The 17475-nt window shown below is 46.2% G+C and overlaps 1 protein-coding gene across 1 annotated transcript in view; it reads right to left on the bottom strand.

Annotated features, from left to right (window-relative positions):
- Positions 1-17475, bottom strand: part of SCML4 (Scm polycomb group protein like 4) — a 65855-nt gene that overhangs the window by 24486 nt on the left and 23894 nt on the right. Inside the window, exons 3-5 of the mRNA XM_054630638.2 lie at positions 9971-10100; positions 7261-7461; positions 3892-4086 (exon numbers count right to left, since the gene is read on the bottom strand). Of these exons, the coding sequence (XP_054486613.2) occupies positions 3892-4086; positions 7261-7461; positions 9971-10100 (526 nt within the window). The remainder of the gene's footprint in view (positions 1-3891; positions 4087-7260; positions 7462-9970; positions 10101-17475) is intronic.

Raw genomic sequence — 17475 nt, forward strand, 5'->3', positions numbered from 1 at the left:
CCAAATTTGACTTGGCCATGGGGGGAACCGCAAGCCCAGGGACCTTATTCACAGCCTTTCCCACTTCCCCTGCGGTAAGTATAATACAGGGTGGCCACCAAAGTTCTTGCATAAAGTTTTGCAGCAGCCACATGCAGCCGTGCTCTATGTGGAGACATCAGCTGTCTAACAGCACAAAATAGCCAAAACCCAAGGTTTGGGACAGAAAGAACAAGGAAAGGATTGACTGAAAGGGAAAGCTTATCAAACTCAATGCTTCCACATAAAAGAAAAACTTCTCCCATTTCTGTGCCCACCATCAGGCTAGCCAGAAGTTTTTTAGTTTCCTCTAAACATGGTTTCCTCTGAAGAATAATCCAATATCTCATAGGTGCATGTCAACAGTGTGTAGGTGTCCTAGAAATTAAACTTTCACATGCTCCCATCCAAGCCTCCATCAGCTGTGCATGAGACAAATGATGAAATCTGAACACAGAGTGGAGACACTTTACAGGATCTCTGTTGGCTTCCCATCATTTAGCCCCTGTCCCACTTCACAGGGTTTTCTGCACAGGCCACCCAGGTCTTGCCATCATTTAAGCTCAAACTGTTCTGCTGCTTCCATGGACAAGTTTGGCGTGCAGGTCCAGAGGTGTGGTTACAGGTAACATCTCAGGATTTGCTGCAATGCAGACCAGAAGCTGGGCATTTCCCAGGAGGCCTGGGAGTCATCCCACAACTGCTCCCCAAAAATCACTCTCACAAGCCAGGAAGTCCCTTCACAGCTGAGAAAGAGCCCTGGGGAATGTGCCATGTGATGCATGAGACAGGTGAGGGCCCTTGGCAAGGCAGGCAGAGCGTGGGGCTCAGGTGCAGGGAGGGTGATGCACAGCCAGCAAAGCTCACTGCAGAGGCCAGCTCTAGGCACAGCCTGATGAGTGTGCACTTCCTAGGCATGTAAAACACAATTGTAAGTGATATGTGCATATGTCAACAAATCCCACCTGGCCTGTACACAGCCATTAGCATCTGGCAGCTTGCTGTGAGCACAGGTGAGTTATGGCTTAGGGGCATGTGCTCTGGGGCAAGGTTAAGAGGTGACTCCTGTGTGGGGTAAGTGGATTAATATGGCTGGACATGATGCTGGCTTCTCCTCTCCCTTCTGACGGTGTAAATCAAGGGTAACTGCACCAAAGTCAATACCTGGATTAGATTCATTGGTGCAAAGGGGATGAAAAGCACATGATTTTAAAAGAAAGGACATCTCGATTACAAGATGGGGAACAGAAACAATGAAAAATGTGGCTGCTTTGTGTGACTTCCTGTGGTGCTTTTTCATGGCCCTGCTCCTTCCATGAGATCTTTATCCCAACAGGAGCCCTCACAGACCCGTCTGCAGCAGAGCTCCTACTCATCACTGTCCCTCCTTGTCACTGCACTGTGGGGAAGCCCTGTCTCTGCTCTCTGCAGTAGAGGAACCCCCATGCTGACCTTGCTGCAGAGAAATGTTGACTTCTGGGGGGAGATTTAGGCAATCCAGCATTAATCATAGCCTCAGTGCCTCAATCCAACCTGCCTTGAACACTTCCAGGAATGCAGCACCCACAGCTTCTCCAGGCAACCTGTTTCAGTCCCTCACCACTCTCACAGTGAAGGATTTCTTCCTCAAGGCTAATTTAAACCTACCTGACTAGCCCAGGCTGCCCAGTCCATGCTGCTTCTTGGGGCTATTGATTGCGCACACACACACACCCCACCCCACAGTGGGAGACCCAGGAGAGAAGTTTGTCTACACCCACATCACTTGTCTAGTCTGAGGGAAAAATAATGTTTTGCCCACCCTCAGTGTCTGGGGAGATCCAGTGAGGATGGTGGCAGGGAGATCTCCATTGGAATTTTGTGGGGGTGGAGATGCTCAGAGTGTAACAGCAACTGTAAAAACTCTGGTTGTGGATTGCTTTCTCTCACACACAGCCCTGCTGTGAGAAAGTAAATGCAAATGTACATGAAAATTAAAATGCAAATGCAAACGCAAATGCCAGGCCTCCTGGGCTGCACTCCTCGGTGCTACAGAAATCCCTTGACCTCTCAGAAGCATTCAGCTTGCTGCAAATGTCCTGGTGGAGAGGAAAGAAAAATACTGCTTTTCAGTCTGGGCTCCTGCCTTTCTACCCCTATGTGTAAGGGTGGTAGTTGGATTTCTTTGTACAAAAAGATGATTTCTGCACTGTGTGCACAGCCCTCTCCCATTTGGTGAGCAAAGCACACACTGAGGGTATTCTTGGTGAGCAAGTAATTCAAAAATTGTGATTGTGGACACTAAAACATCTTTCTCTCATCTGCCAGCATGTATTTGCCATTAAATTGAATGCATGAGAGAGTGTATTCCCCAAACACCCACAGTGTTGTTAATAAAAGAAAAGGAAAAATTATTTAAGTCAGGAGGAAGACTGCAGGTGAAATGAAGGCTCATGCCCAAAATTTGCATCTTCCTTTTTTTCTAAACTACCTTTTGCAATGCCATAGTAAGGCCCCAGGGCAGCTTTCAAGCCTGTGATTTTAGATGGGGCTGCAGGCATGTCCCAGCTCTGTGGGGGCTGTGTGGGGCCAGCACCCTGTCACTCATGCGCCGGGGTCGGAGCAGGAACAGGCGAGAGGCAGGATCATAGAAAAGGCAAAGAAGGCTTTATTCAAAAGAACCGTGTGGTTTTTATAGAGTGGTACGATAGATTCTATTCTATTGGCTAACTAACAGGAACATCTTTCTCATGCACTGTCCTTGAGAGGAACAGAAAGATAAAGTAGAAAAACAGCACCTGCAAATTGTTTATAGTCAACAAGTTACCACATCTTTCCAGCTCTCTGAAACTTCTCACAAGCCACTGTGAGAAATGCTTGCCATGTCTCTCTCTCTGTCCCATGGCATCCACAGCACCCTGTCCCAGAATACAAGAACAAGAAGGAAGCTCAGAACTACCACCCATCTGGGAGCTCAGTGCTGCTCAGGGCAGCTGCTCCTCAGGACCACCACCATCCTTGGATGCATCTGTCTCATGCCACAGCTCCTCCAAGCTTTGCCCCACATGGTCAAACACTAAGACAGGGACCTTGCTGGTCCCAGAGGATTTTAAGCCAGGAGAAACATCCCTGCAAGTAGCAAAGCCAACCACTTAGCAGTCACAGCTCATTTAGGTTTATACTCATGGGTGGAGGTGGCAGACTGGGATTCAAGCTGTCTGTGCTACAGCTAACAATGTGTACCTTAGGTTTGTGCTACCATAACATGCTGGCCCAAAATTTCTCTGCTGGGGCACCTCAACACGGTGGTTCTTACCCAAACTGAACCTCCTCTGTAACCACGGGGAAAATACCACAAGGAAGCTCACTGTTTCCCTCTGGAAGGGTCTCACAGAGGCCTGCAGCTCCCTATCATACACAGCACAGCACTGTCACAGTCATTTTTTCTGGAAAATCCCTTCAGCCAGGATTTTGCTCTTGTCAAACTGAGAAGCCGCAGAGAAAAATGAAAACAATAATTATCTGATTTGCTTCTCCTGTGTTTTGCTCCTTTGGAATGTGTTTGGAGATTGTTTACCAACAGGTGGTTGTTTCATTGGTTTCATGTGAATTGTTTTGACTTAGTGGCCAATCAGGGTCAAGCTGTCTTGGACTCTGAAGAAAGAGTCATGAGTTTTCATTATTATCTTTTAGCCTTCTGTAAGTATAGTTTAGTTAGTATTCCTTTATATAATATAGTATCATTAAATAATAAATTATCCTTCTAAGAACATGGAGTCAGAGTCTTCTTTCCTCCCTGCCATGGGGCACCCCGCAAATACAGTACAGCACCAAAAAAAGGACAGCCATTTCTTGCTGGATTACATCTTGAGCCAAGGTGACCAAGCATCCTACCTGCCTCCATCTGTGTGCTTTCACAGCCCTCAGGGGTCTCTGTGCCTGTGTTGTGCTGCTGGAAGGGCTGGTTGCTGAAGAGATTGTCACACAGCAGGCTGCGACACAGCTTCTTCAGGAAGCGCAGCACATACCCAATGCTGTTCACTACCAGCAGGCTCTGGAGATGCTGCTTCCCCTCAAAAGAAGCTGAAACTGGAAAGCAAAACAGGAGCGATTCAATATCTGTGGGTGCATGGCAGAAGGGGGGAATGAGAGCAGGGGAAATAATTTTACTCAAGTATTTGCATGTCTTAAAATATTTTGCAAAATTACCCTACCTGAAGCACACAACAAACTGGAAGAGCTTAAGGAGCTGAGTTTGTGTGACCCAGATCACCTTCCCCCTGGAGGGCTGAAAGATGCTGACTGGCATGGCCAGCAGCGCAAGGTTTTCTAATATATGCATCCACCTTAAAATTGTGTTGTGTGATTAGAAGGAGGCTATCATGATACCCTGGTCTAAGGAAGGGCAGAGAAAGTGATGTGCAGTGATCACCAGTAGTGATGGGTAGGCTGACTTCAGCAGTACCCAAGGTTATAAATGATAATGGGGAGATAAGAATTAAAAGCATGGTTGTGAAGGAATGAAAGGTACCAGGATTGTACTGAAGAGAGAGGTAACACCTTCATCGTTGATCTTTATTTACTGAGTTAACTGCATTTATAGGCAAGGAAGTGTTGGCAGTTGTGGTCAATCCAGAATTCAGTAAAGTATGAGAAATCTTGCATTAAATTGGAAATGATTGCAGACGAGAAGTGGGTCAAGCAATGGCAACAGGGCCTGCTGGCAGGAGATCCCAAGTCTCAGAGAGAAACCAGCAGCAGTCCGTGCTGGCACAAAGAGATTTTGTGGATGCTGTAATCTGGCAGACATCACCAATGGAGGAGAGGCCTGGGAGATTGCACAAAAAGAGTTGACTGATTTTGACTTTTGACTTAGTAAAAATGAGTGAAAAACAATCTGTAAAATAAACATATAAAGTGTTTAGAAATCCATAACTCTTTGGAGATGCTCAAAACAACCTGGTGGGACAAGAAATGATAATGCAAGCTTACAGATGCCCATAAAACAGCAAGGTCACAGAGTCATGAAAAACTCAGATATATTTCCAGAAGGTGTGGAACAAAACATTTCCAGGAGAGAAAATGGAGTGTTAAAGCCGCTATACAAAGTTCAGGAGAAACCTGATATGGATTGTGATGGGCATCATTCTGGTCATACAGGCGGAAGAAGGGGGAATTCACACTTGCAGAAGTGCATGGGCAGACTGCATTGATGTTTGGGGAACAGAAATTTTCCCTGTGGCATTGCAGCCAACACCATCCTGCTATGTGGGACTGTGCAAGACACCTGCACTCCTTTCACTGGTGCAGTGATCTTCCTCACCTGAAAGGAACTGTGTATTTCAGCCTAGCAGGATGGGGGTGGCTCTCTTAGAAATACATTTAAGGGTAAGAACAGGGCAATTAAAATTCCTGTGTTAGCCTGTCAGGGGGCATACTTACCCAGGAATCAAAAAAAGGGCATAAAAGCCATGGGAGGGGTGGAGGGGTCAAAACAGACCCACCAGGATCTGTTGTAGCAAGACACATTCAATTTCAACAGATTTGTAGGGAGGACAGCATGATATGGCTGCCTGAAGTCTTCCACCTGGAAGGTTCTTTCCCAATCCTATAGTTTAGCAGCCATCACTACTAACAAGAAAAAATTGCAACATTAGACTTATAATTTTGGGGATAACTTCAGAGATTTCCTGTTGGCCTGAGCTGCTGTGAGGGATCATGCTCCACAGCTGGTTGAGCATCTGTGAGCCAAGCCATGGGAAGATTGGAAAGCCCCTGACAAAACTCATCTGCACTGCTGGGAGTGAAGTGCAATTACAGAGCCATGCCATGACTAGGAGGCCATTCACCCCTCTTTGATGACTAGAAGAACCATGAAATTACGAGAAATGTTTAGTTCAGGTGAAGTTGAAGCTGAGCCAGCTCAGAGGAGCTGAGACCAAGGATTTTGGCAGGCTTGGTGCATAATATGACTCTCCTGATTCTAATGAAAGTCATATATGCGGCACAGAACTAGGCAAAAATGAAACTTTGCATGAATTGATTCAGTCTTGTGTTTCTGTGAACAAGTCTGGAGCATTCTCAGAGTATTTTTGGTGTCCCTTAGGGAAGGCACACCTGTGATTACAGACAACTTGAGGAGAGGGAAGAAGCAAGATTTATATGCTGCACAGAGGGCCAGAGCTTGGGCTCCCACACAAGAAGGTCCCAGTGGCACAGCTGAGCATCTGCAGTCCCTGTGAAACTGATTGGGCTTGCAATCCTTGGCTTTGTGTTTGTGCCTGACTCATCTGCAGCAGCTCATTGGAGAGTGCTGTTCCCATATTCCCATCATTGTTTCATTCCCACTGCATCCCCATATGCCAAAAGAATGTTGTGACAAAAAACTCTTGCTGTGATAGAAGAAAAGTTCACATTCACACTGAGAACCAGGCCAGGGGATTCACTGTGGGACATGGGAGTTTCATCAGGACACAGCAAGAAGTGCCACTGCGGGAAGACGAGGAGCTGCTGGGAAGCTCCCCTTGGTCTTTGATTCTCTCTGATATATTTGTGTAGACTGTGTGCAGTCCTGCTGCATGGGGAATTCGCTGTGGGACTTTTGCAATTCCTGCAGCAGAGAGCAGGTTTGGCCCATGAGCTGCAGGCAGAGCAGCTAAACTCCATGAAAGTTGTCCTTTTGTGAAACACAGAATCATCAAGTTATATAAAGATTTTGGCTGGAAGGGACCTTTATAGGTCATTTAGTCCAACCCTCCTGCAATGACCAGGGACATCTTCAGCTAGCTCAGATTGCTCCAATACACATCCAGCCTGACCTTGAATATATCTGAGCTTGGGGCATCTGAGTTTGGGGCATCCATCACTTCTCTGGACAACTTGTTCCAGAGTTCTGCTGCCCCCATCACACGAGGCATGCATGTGTACTTGTGGTGGCAATGTGTGTCATGAAGTGGGCTGGCATTGCTGCCCATGCTTGAACAGCTGCCTGAGAACAGCTCTCAGCCCTGGCCTCAGCACTGTTCCAAAGAGTGGTAAGAGGCAGACTCTGGAGTGCATGTTCCTCACCTGAATCACCACTGCAATACCCTTGACCAACATTCTTTCATCTGACACCAAGGTGATTCCTGCAGCAGCTCATTTTGCAAAGGCATAAGTGATATTCAAAGCTGGTTGCCGCCCCACTGATGGGAACAGGACATCCAGGGCAGTCAGGATTAGGGAGCATATTAAACACTTCCCTACTGTGCACAAACCCCTCACCTGACACCATCTCTCCTCCATAGCCCTGCCTGAGGAGGGAGAAGACCACCTTTTGCTGGAGAGCACAGTCGATGCAGGCTTGCACTGCCTGCTGCAGGGCTGCTGACGGCCGCTCGGGGCCAAAGTGCTCCGGCAGCTGCTGCACCTTTCTTCTGTCAAGGTACGGCCCCAGGTTCGCTTGCTTGTTGACATAAATGCAGACTGTAGACATAAAATCCCAACAAGGTTATTACAAAACAGTCCTGGGAGCATCCTAGGAAATGCTAGCATTCTACATTTCTATTCATTTCCCAAGTTCTTCCTTCACTGGTGAATTGTTGTCACTTGTGATGCCAGAGCCAGACTTCCTTGTGCTAATGACCCATTGCCAGAGCAAAACTAGCTGAGTTTAGGTCTAGCTCAGTTTCACAGGCTAGGATAAGCTACACACATCTAAAAAAGCTCCTATGTATGCCTGGGGTTTGCTGTCTTGACTCCACTTTGTCCATGCAACTTGTGACCAGAAAAATGTTTGGGAGTGCAGAACAGTAACTACAAGTGGTGACTTCACAGCAAGGAGGGAATGCCAGCCTGAGGTGTGTTTTCAGATTATTTTTTTCCTTTGTTTTTAGACTGGTTCACTGAGAGCTGCTGTGAGAAGCACTGCTCTGAGATGACTTTTGTAAAGCCTTTGGATCCTTCCTTCTTCAAACGCAGCTGTAATTTCTAGAGGGTTTTGCTGCACAGTGCCATGGCAGAAATCTGGTCTTTGGGAGCTTCCTAACCCTCCATGTCCAACCTAACACTCCACAAACTGCATTAAGTTGAGAGAAATGGTAATGGTGTGCAGTGCTACATGTTGGGACTGCAACAACGTGACTATGCTGCAGAGGGGTCCCTGAGGGAGTCTGCCCCAGCCTCTCCACAGCCAAGCCCTGCACACCTCCTCTCAAAAGCTGCAAAGGCAGTTTTTCTACATGCCATCAGGACTGCCAGCAATAGCCAAAAATTGAGCATTCTCCTCACTACCATGAACTTATTTTAAGCTTGGCTGAGGCTAACTGCATCTCAGGGGAAGCAGGGATAGAGCTGGGTAACTAAGGGCGACTAAGACACAGCCTAAAGTCAGGCTAAAGTGAGACATATTATAATAGCTGGCTGAGTGTGCTCGAGCTGTCATCTCTCAAACAATATAACATTATCTTCTGACAGAAATCAGATATGTGACAAAAAAACTGCATCAAGCAGAGTGGAGGACATGATGACAGCTGTGTAAAGTTGGAAATAATTTACAGTTTGCATCACCATAATGAAAATCTAGTGCAACTGTCACAGTGCACTCTGCTTCCCCATCTTGCAGGGACCAGCAGAAGGGGCTCAAGCAGTACATCCAGGGTAAACAGGGGGATAATAGCAATCATACTTATCATTACACCACTTCACACCTTCCATGTGCCAAACAAACAAAGGGATAGTACACTGAAAATACGGCAGCGGCATGCAGGAATTGCAGGGGGATGTCAGAGTGCAGCTTTCCCTGAGTCCACACCTTGACAAATCTGCAGAATGCGGTCTCTGTGTGACAATCCACTGGTTTTGTCGGGGCTCAGCTTTGGGAGGGACTCTGCAGCTTGCAGGCAATGTGCTGAGTCCCCCACTGCAGAGCCAGGGTCCCCACAGTCCTTCTGAAGCAGAGAGGGAGGTACAAGCTGGCTTGAGCTTCCCTTCACCTCCTGCCAGCCCTGCTCTGGTGGGAACCTGCATGCTCTCTAGGGATGAAAGGTGCCAGTGGCATGAGGATGGGCAGACAGAGGTGTGGGGCACTACCTGGAATGACCCACAGAGCCTTTGGAGCCACCCTGGTGATCTGGCAGGGCTGCAGGACTGTGCCTCCCTGTCCCGCTTCAAAAGCAGCCCTGGGCACAGCCTCTCAGGGCACTTCCATCCACTCAGCTGCTGTTTGCCAAGTGCTTTGCAGACTTTGCGTGTGAAGGGATAAACGAGAATAAAATATATTATTGTCATTGTTGCTGGGTTTAGTATCATTCTGCCACCAGAGCAGATGGAAAACTTCTCCTCTGTGCATCCCAGCTAAGAAATAATGGGATTTATGTGTTGTGTTTAGATTCTAATGTTATCTAATCCATTTCTCTGCTGAAATCTCAGGGTAAATCAGCTGTCTTGTTGATTTTCTTCTCATTTACATCAGTTTAAAAGCCTTGACCTATGTTACTTCTGGTACTATAAACAAAAAGAAGGAGTAAGACCGTGTTTTCTGACTAGATTTGGAAATGACCATGCCTGCTGCTGTGATAAGGCATTGGGGTTTCTGTGCTGGCAGCCCTGCCTACAGTCAGACCATGGCTCCTCTGTTCTTCTCCCCACAGCTGTAACAGATGTTTCATGTTCACACAGGGATTTAAGTTGATCACTGCAACATATTAGATGGGGTGAAAATGTTAGGTATAAAATGGAACATTCATGGGTTTTTGATGTTCACATTTCAAGAGCAATGGGACTGACATCTGCACTAAACTTGACACACAGCAGTCAAAATAAAATCTTGCAGGATAACTTTGCTCCTCATCACTGGTCACTAGACTAATCTGCAAACACCCCATTTTCATGAGCTCCCCCTGCTCTGGAAAGCCCAGCATCTGGCTGTGACATCTGGCTGTCAGCTCGTGGCTCCTGCTCACCCCTTGGCCAAGGAGCACTTGAGGCTGAGTACCTGTGAGAGCCTGTGGGGTGTCTGAGTTGGGTACCGTGGCTGCATCCTGGGGGATTGAGCTGATATCTGGCTCCGGCGTGCTTCTCGGCGGAGAGATTGCTAAAGGAGTCATCAGGACACGAGACTTCAGCTGCAAAAAATAATGAAAGTATACACAAGATATTCCAATTTTATTCTATGGATGTCACGCCCCATGAACTCCCACTCATTAGCAATCTGCTATTGCATCACTTTCTCCAGGCCAGAAGATCCATCCTGCTCCCAGGAGGATACTGGAGACTGAAGCCTGACTGATTTGCTGCAGACAGCAATGCCTTAAGCTACAGGATGCAAATATTATGCCACCCACCGGGTAGTTATTTACACCTGAGCAAATTGAGCCTAACACTCCAACAAATCAGCGCAATGGCATTTTACGAGCCATTTCATGTGGGTGTAAACAATGCTCCACAACTCAGAAACATGGGGTCTTTAACTGCATCATAATTTAGGGCCAAATTCTGCTCTTGGTTGCAGGGCTGTAAATCTTGTGTAAATCCAGTGGCACCAAGAGGCTACTCTGGGCTGACACCCATGTAAATAAGCTCACACTGTGGTCCAGATTGTGCTATTACCAGCTAGTAAATACAAACTGCTACGCTGCTGCACCCAGTGAGCTTTGCAACCTGCAGCCCAGCTTGGAGAAGAGAAGCATGATGTGAATTTACGGTGCAATATCACTGTGTCTTTATGCTGCCAGTACCTGGCAACTTCTCACCAGTCAAATGATGATCAGGGCCTCATATTTAAAAAGGACTTATGTGATGGATGTGACCTGAAGGTACCACTCTTGCTTTTCCTCTTGCTGAGAAGAGGAGTAGGGGGAAAGCAGAGAGCCAAGCACACAGCTTGCTGGCTTATATATTTACATGTCCTACACCAAAATGTTCTTCTGACAGGTACTTATTTCCTTTTGTTGTTTTTCAGTGGACAATGTACAAAGTATATTTTAGGCAGAAATGAAGTAGACAGCTGCCTACAAACCAAACCTTGAGCAATCCCTGGTGGAGAGTAGAAGTTGTTTTGGATGAAGACTTTTGTTGTCCATGATTATGAAGTTAAAATGTCTATAATAATTGTCACTGTTTCAGTATAATGGTAAAACTAGAAAGCTGTGGAAAGGAGAGGGAAGTATGTAGGACTTAGGGACATCTAAGCGAGTTTTTACCACCGCCTTCCCTGGGGCAAGATAATCCTTTTGTTTTCAGCCTGAGAGAGGGAAAAATATTCAATAAGTGCATCTGAGACAAGCTGTGGATTTCACCTCCTGCCGTATGGCAGTTGTAGAGTATGGGGGACCCTGAGCTGGCCCCTGGTTAGTGCCATTTCTCACTGGCCTGGGTTGTCCTGTTTTTGTAGAGTTGTCTTGCCGTTGGATTGGGATCAAGAATGACCAGTGGCAAAGTGCTGTCAGTTTCTTTTTACAGAATCACTGACTATGCTGAGTTGGAAGGGACCCACAAGGACCATCAAGGCCCTCCACAGGACCATCCCCAAGAATCACACCCTGTGCCTGAGAGCATTGTCCAAATCCTTTTGAACTCTGTTAGGCTTGGTGCTTACTTCCTTGGGGAGCCTGTTCCAGTGCCCAACCACCCTCTGGGTAAAGAACCTTTTCCTTATCTCCAACCTAAATCTTCCCTAATATAACATCAGGCCATTCCCTCAGGTCCTGTTGCTGCTCACCAGAGAGAAGGGATCAGTGCCTGCCCCTCCTTTTCCCCTCATGAGGAATTTGTAGACTTCAGTGAGGCTTCCCCTCAGTCTCCTCCAGGCTGAGCAGACCAAGTGACCTCAGCCACTCCTCATATGCCTTCACCTCAAGGCCCTTCACCATCTTTGTTGTTCTCCTTTAGATGCTCTCCAATACTTTAATATCTTTTTATATTGTGGTGCCCAAAACTTCCCCCAGCACTCGAGATGAGGCCACCCCAGTGCAGAGCAGAGCAAAGCAGGACAATCCCTTCCCTTGCTTGGCTGGCTCTGCTGAGCCTGATGCCCCCAGGACACCACTGGCCCTTCTGGCTGCCAGGGCACTGCTGACTCATGTTCCGCTTGTCATCAGCCAGGATACCCAGGTCCCTTTCCACAGCACTGCTTCCCACCCTCTCATTGCCCAATCTGTCCGTGTATCCATCCCAGGTACAGCATCCAGCACTTTCCCTCATTGAAATTCATATGGTTGGTGATTACCCAATCCTCTGATTTGTCAAGGTCTCTCTGCTGGGCCTCCCTGTCCTCGAAGGAATCAACAGCTCCTCCCAGTTTTTTATCATCTGTGAGCTCTCTTAGTGTCCCTTCCAGTCCTGCATCCAAGTCATTTATGAACATGTTGAAGAGCACAGGGCTGGGGATGGAGCCCTGTGGGAAACCCATCAGTGACAGGTCACCAGTCCAATGTCACCCCATTCCCTGTAACCCTTTGTGCCTGACTGGTGAGCCAGTTGCTCACCCATGGCATGATGTGTTTATCCAGCTGTGTGCCTGACATTTTGTCCAGAAGGATACTGTGAGAGACAGTATCAAAATCTTTACTGAATGGGAAGAGAATAGAGTTTCAAAAATCAAGGTCTCCATCCAGTTTGGGATTTATTCCATCTAAGAAGGTGAGAAGCAGCATGATTTATTACATTCTATAGCAATATGTCAATTATTCACTTTTCTATGGCAAAGTGGGCTGGCAAAGTGAAACTTTGGGTAGCCCATATGTTAGGCTTCTGGGCTTGTTTTTGATCACATATATATATATACACACACATACACAAAGAATATGTATGTACATAGGTGCATTTGTACACACTCTGTATTTATTATATAAAAATAGATATATTTCTAGAGAGATGTGCAGATATAAAATCACAAAAGCATTTAGGTTGGAAAAGACTGCTAAGATCATCGAGTCCAATCATTTCCTAACATTGCCAGGACCACTACTATACCATGTCCCTAAACACCTACATATCTTTTGAACACTTTCAGGTATTCCCTTTGTTCCAGTGCTTGAACACCCTTTTAGTGATGATTTTTTTCCAAATATACCATCTAAACCTCCCCTAGCAAAACTTGAGGCCATTTACCTTTTCCTTATTGCTGATTGTCTGGGAGAAGAGACCAACCTCACCTGGCTACACCCTCCTGTCAGGTGGCTATAGAGATTGAAAAGGTCTCCCCTAAACCTCCTTTTCTCCAGGCTAAACAACCCCAGCTCCCTCAGCTGCTCCTCATAAGGCTGATGCTCCAGACCCTTCACTGGCTTTGTTGTCCTTCTCTGGACAGGCTCTAGCAACACTTGTATGCTCTCACTCTTACATTTCTCTATATAGATACTATTTTTGAGACAGTATACCTGACAAATTCTGCTGCACTTACATGTTGGCTCCCTAATATCCTTACTGGCTCACATTCCTGTGGTCCCAAACAGAGGCACAAAAGTCCCCTCTTCAGCCCCTGAGCCTCGTGAGTGTGTGCTGCCCCACCAACACTGTGCACTGCCTCACCAGCATCATCAGACCTTTTTCCCCTCCCAGATCTTGGAGGCTCAGGCAGGCTTACATCCAAGAGCAAATAAACAGAAGGCAAGGCTTATGTAAACTCTGTAGTGTGGAAGCCCGTTTCTTTGTTTATGGAAAGCCCCCTGTTTTAGTGAACAATTTACTGCAAAATTAATTGCAACAAAATGTGTTCTACAGCCTCTGGGTACAGATAAATGTCATTTTATTAGGGGTAGTAGAGAACTGGCCTTTGTTAAATCAAAATGAAACAATGCCTGATTAGTGCAAGAGACAGTACACTAAGCAAACAACAGCTTAGCTGCCTCCTGGCCACTGAAATCCTGAGTAGTCCCTGAATATAATGAAGGGTAAATCTCAAAGTATTCCATTTAAAGATGTCTTTTCTTGGACTGAGTCTTCTCTATGGAAAAGCCAACCCAACCACCAGCTGACTGAGAGCTTGCCAGTAGAAAGCACATATGTGTGAGAGTCAAAAAAAGCAGTGAAGAAGAGAGAAAGAGAAAGAAAAAGAGACAGAGGAAATCTGTCAGAGCACATTGGGAAATCCTTGTGGTAAGGCATTGGAATCAACTTTTGACTATCAAATGTTGTGAGTTTTGATATGCACAGCATGAGATGTAAAAGTGGTTGCTTTAAAACAAGATCTACAACCACCTCCCCACTCTTACAGACTTTCTACCATGGAAATGGGATCAGAGAAAGCTGATCAGGGATTCTGGGCAGGAAATAAGTGTGTCTACTTTATCAAAGTCACCATGCATTAGATGCAGAGAGAGTGGGCTTTTGTGCCATCAATGTTGGCTACAAGTTTGTTTGAGCATGCAGTGACTGGGGATGGGGAGGACTCTGCTGAGTCCTGGAGTTTTTATTACAATCTGCACACCTCTTCAGAGAAGCCAGGATTCATCTAACTGATATTTTTGTCATCCCCCACCAAAAAAAAGAAAGAGGGTGAAGAACATTTGCCAGGCAACTTTTTTTTTTATTTCTGAAGATCTCTGCCAGCTTGTATAATAAAATACATGGGAAAGTAACCAGATGAACCACAACACAATCTTTCCCTGCAGTTTTCTTAAACCATTTAGATGCAGGTTCTCATTTTTATGGCTCCCTGTTCCCCTGTACCTGTTGTCCCTTGTCGTGAAAAAACAATTGCTAGAAAAGGCTGGAATTCACCCCACCCCATGGGCCTTTGTCCTTCCAGAGGGCAGAGGCACCTCCTGGCAATGGGAACTTTTGCTGCCGGAGACAGAAACATCTCCAGCCCCTGTAAATGTGCACTAAGGTGAGTGTCTGAGCCAGCCTGGTCCTGCCAGGTGGATTTCTGATGGCTGGACAGAAGGTTGCCATTAAATATGCACCAGGGAAGCACAGAGCTTCTGAGCACGTATTTTGGGGTCCGTGACTCTGTGCATTTGGCTGTGAGTGAGGACACTCATAGCACAAGCCCAGTCACTGAGGGTGAGAGGGGAGATCAGCTGGCAAAGGCAAGCACTATCCAAGGTCTTTCCCACCTTTTCTTGTGTTGTGCAATAACTTTATTCTGCGCAGCAAATGATGCAAGTGAGTCTGCACACAGCCTCCTACATCCCATCAGTGTTCCACAGAGAATGAGGCAGGTAATCTTGACAGGAGAGTATACAACCTCCAAATCCAAGGCTGTATTGCAGGACAGGTGAATAAACAAGACACTTTAAGGTTGTCTGTGCAATCTCATTCCCAATGCATCCAAACCCTGACTGCTTATTTGTCATCATTAGTATTGACTCCCAGGGCAGCAGGGTAACCCGTGCCCCGTAATGGAACTGTCACTCCACACGTGTGACTCTTGCTGCCCACCCCACCTGGCTGAGCTGGGCTGGGGCCACCTCCCTGGCTGGGAGCTGCACTGGTTGCATAGAGGGACAAACTGCCCTAGAGCTGCCCAAAGGGTGCCATGGCTTTGCTGCCCTCTGGGAGGGACGTGGTGGTCTGTGCTGCAGTGCTGCCCCATGCACACGTACCTCAATGTCCTCTGACAGGGCGACTCCCTGCAGGGTGCTGACAAACCCTTCCCTCTTACAGCCTTTCCAGGCAGCTCTTCAGGGCTGCTCTCACTCACAGCCACAGAAATAAAACCCATCCATCGACTAACCTCCCCCCTGGCTGCCAGAATAGGCTTTTTCCCAGAGATTTAGACAATCAGAAAGAATATTGTATTTTGGGGAAATGTAACATTTTATGGCAAATAGCTCCACATAAGGTACAAAACAGTTTTTGGAAAAACAGCTGATGAAATTTTATAGCCAAAGCTGTGAAAAAATAAACAGGATAGCAAGGAAAAGACTCTTCTTGGTGATGAAGTGTGATGAAATGTCATTTCAGGAAGACACAGATATTTCCTTTAATATCAATGAAAACAGGCAATGGGTCACCTGTCTATAAAGAGCATGTGATTGAAAATGTCTGTTATTCACATCTTGGTCAAAATATATTTAAATCTAGGCTGTAAATTCCTAGTTTCTTAAAAATTCAGAAGTATTTTTCCATCTGTTCTGTAACAATTCAGCTCTCTGGCTGCTATAAAGAATTTGGTCGTCTGCCATTTGGGCAAGGAGTCATTTTTTAAAATGCATTTAAGTCTTGTGGTATCTGAAACTCATACAATTATCGAGCTAATTAAATCAAGCTAGAGTTCCCCATCAAAAAATGTAAATTTTGACTCACTCTGGGGAAGTGCTTTGAATGGAGAGGGGCTCACTTCAGCTGAGCACACAGCGTACAAAGGCACCTCATGGAAAGCATTGCCTTGTTGTATGAATCCTACAGCTCAAATCAGCCAGGCCAGGTGCCATGGGTGCTGCAGCTCATCAGTGTCAGCCCCATCCACCTGAGCCATTGGATATAAAAGGATGCCTTGTTATGTGCCATGCTTGCCTAGAAGGAGCCTCATCTCAGATCCAGTGCCGAAGGAAGGATGCTGTTGCCTCCTCTCCAAGTGGCTGGGGACAAAGAGGAGGAGTGTGTGGTACCCAGCCAGGGATAAAGTGTCCCTTTGGAAGAAGTGAGGGACACAGCAATCAAATGCTCAGCCACATAGGTCCAAAGCACAGTGCTACTGCAGCATTTCCAGGAATTTAACTCTATCACTTCTCCCATTTCTATATGTGTGGTGATTGGTGAAAGGCATTTTTCCAGGTGGATGGATGGGTACATTTGGGATAGAACGGAAGATATTCCACAGCATTCTTTTTCCTTTTTTTTTTTTTTTTTTTTTTTTGTTTTTGGTCAAATTACAAATCAAATGCAAATGCATGAGCAAGAAGTGGGGGTCATCAAGACAACCGGGCCAGAAGGGACAGGGTCTGAAAAACCCTGCATACAAGGTCATTGTGGTATTTGGCAAATCACTCAATCTCAAACCTCAAAGACCCAATTTCACCACATTTATTATTGTCCAGACTGAATGGTTTTGATCTGAAGAGTCTGCAAGTCACCCACTTTACTGATAATAACTAAATTACTTGAAATAAATATGATATATAATAAACTTGATATAAGAAATACCTCAAGTAAAGCAATTCAGATATTTCCATCCTGGAGTTTTATCCTGATATGTAAGTGAAAAAACAAAAAGTATTTCCATATCCCACATTTTACAAAACACTTGAATCTTTGTCCCAGTCTTAGCTAGGAGCTCTATTTTGGACAACTGTTGCCCAGAGATTAGGGGAAAGGAGAGAAAGGTAAAGATGAGGGTAGCCTGCTCTAGATTAAACTCAAGTCCAAGGCTCACAGCAATCAAACAGTTGGCCCCTGTGTCCAGAGCTCAGCCAGCAGCACCATGCATGGGATGTTGTTGCCTCCTATGAGCAGGAGAGATCCATGGAAGAGCCAGGCAATACCCTGGACAAGATCTTCTCCAGGAAGGCTGGGTCAGCCTTGTGCATACCCTGATTGTTTTATTTGCTTTTC

This window comes from Agelaius phoeniceus, chromosome 3 (genome assembly GCF_051311805.1).
Source record: "Agelaius phoeniceus isolate bAgePho1 chromosome 3, bAgePho1.hap1, whole genome shotgun sequence".
In the NCBI taxonomy this organism is placed as follows: domain Eukaryota; kingdom Metazoa; phylum Chordata; class Aves; order Passeriformes; family Icteridae; genus Agelaius; species Agelaius phoeniceus.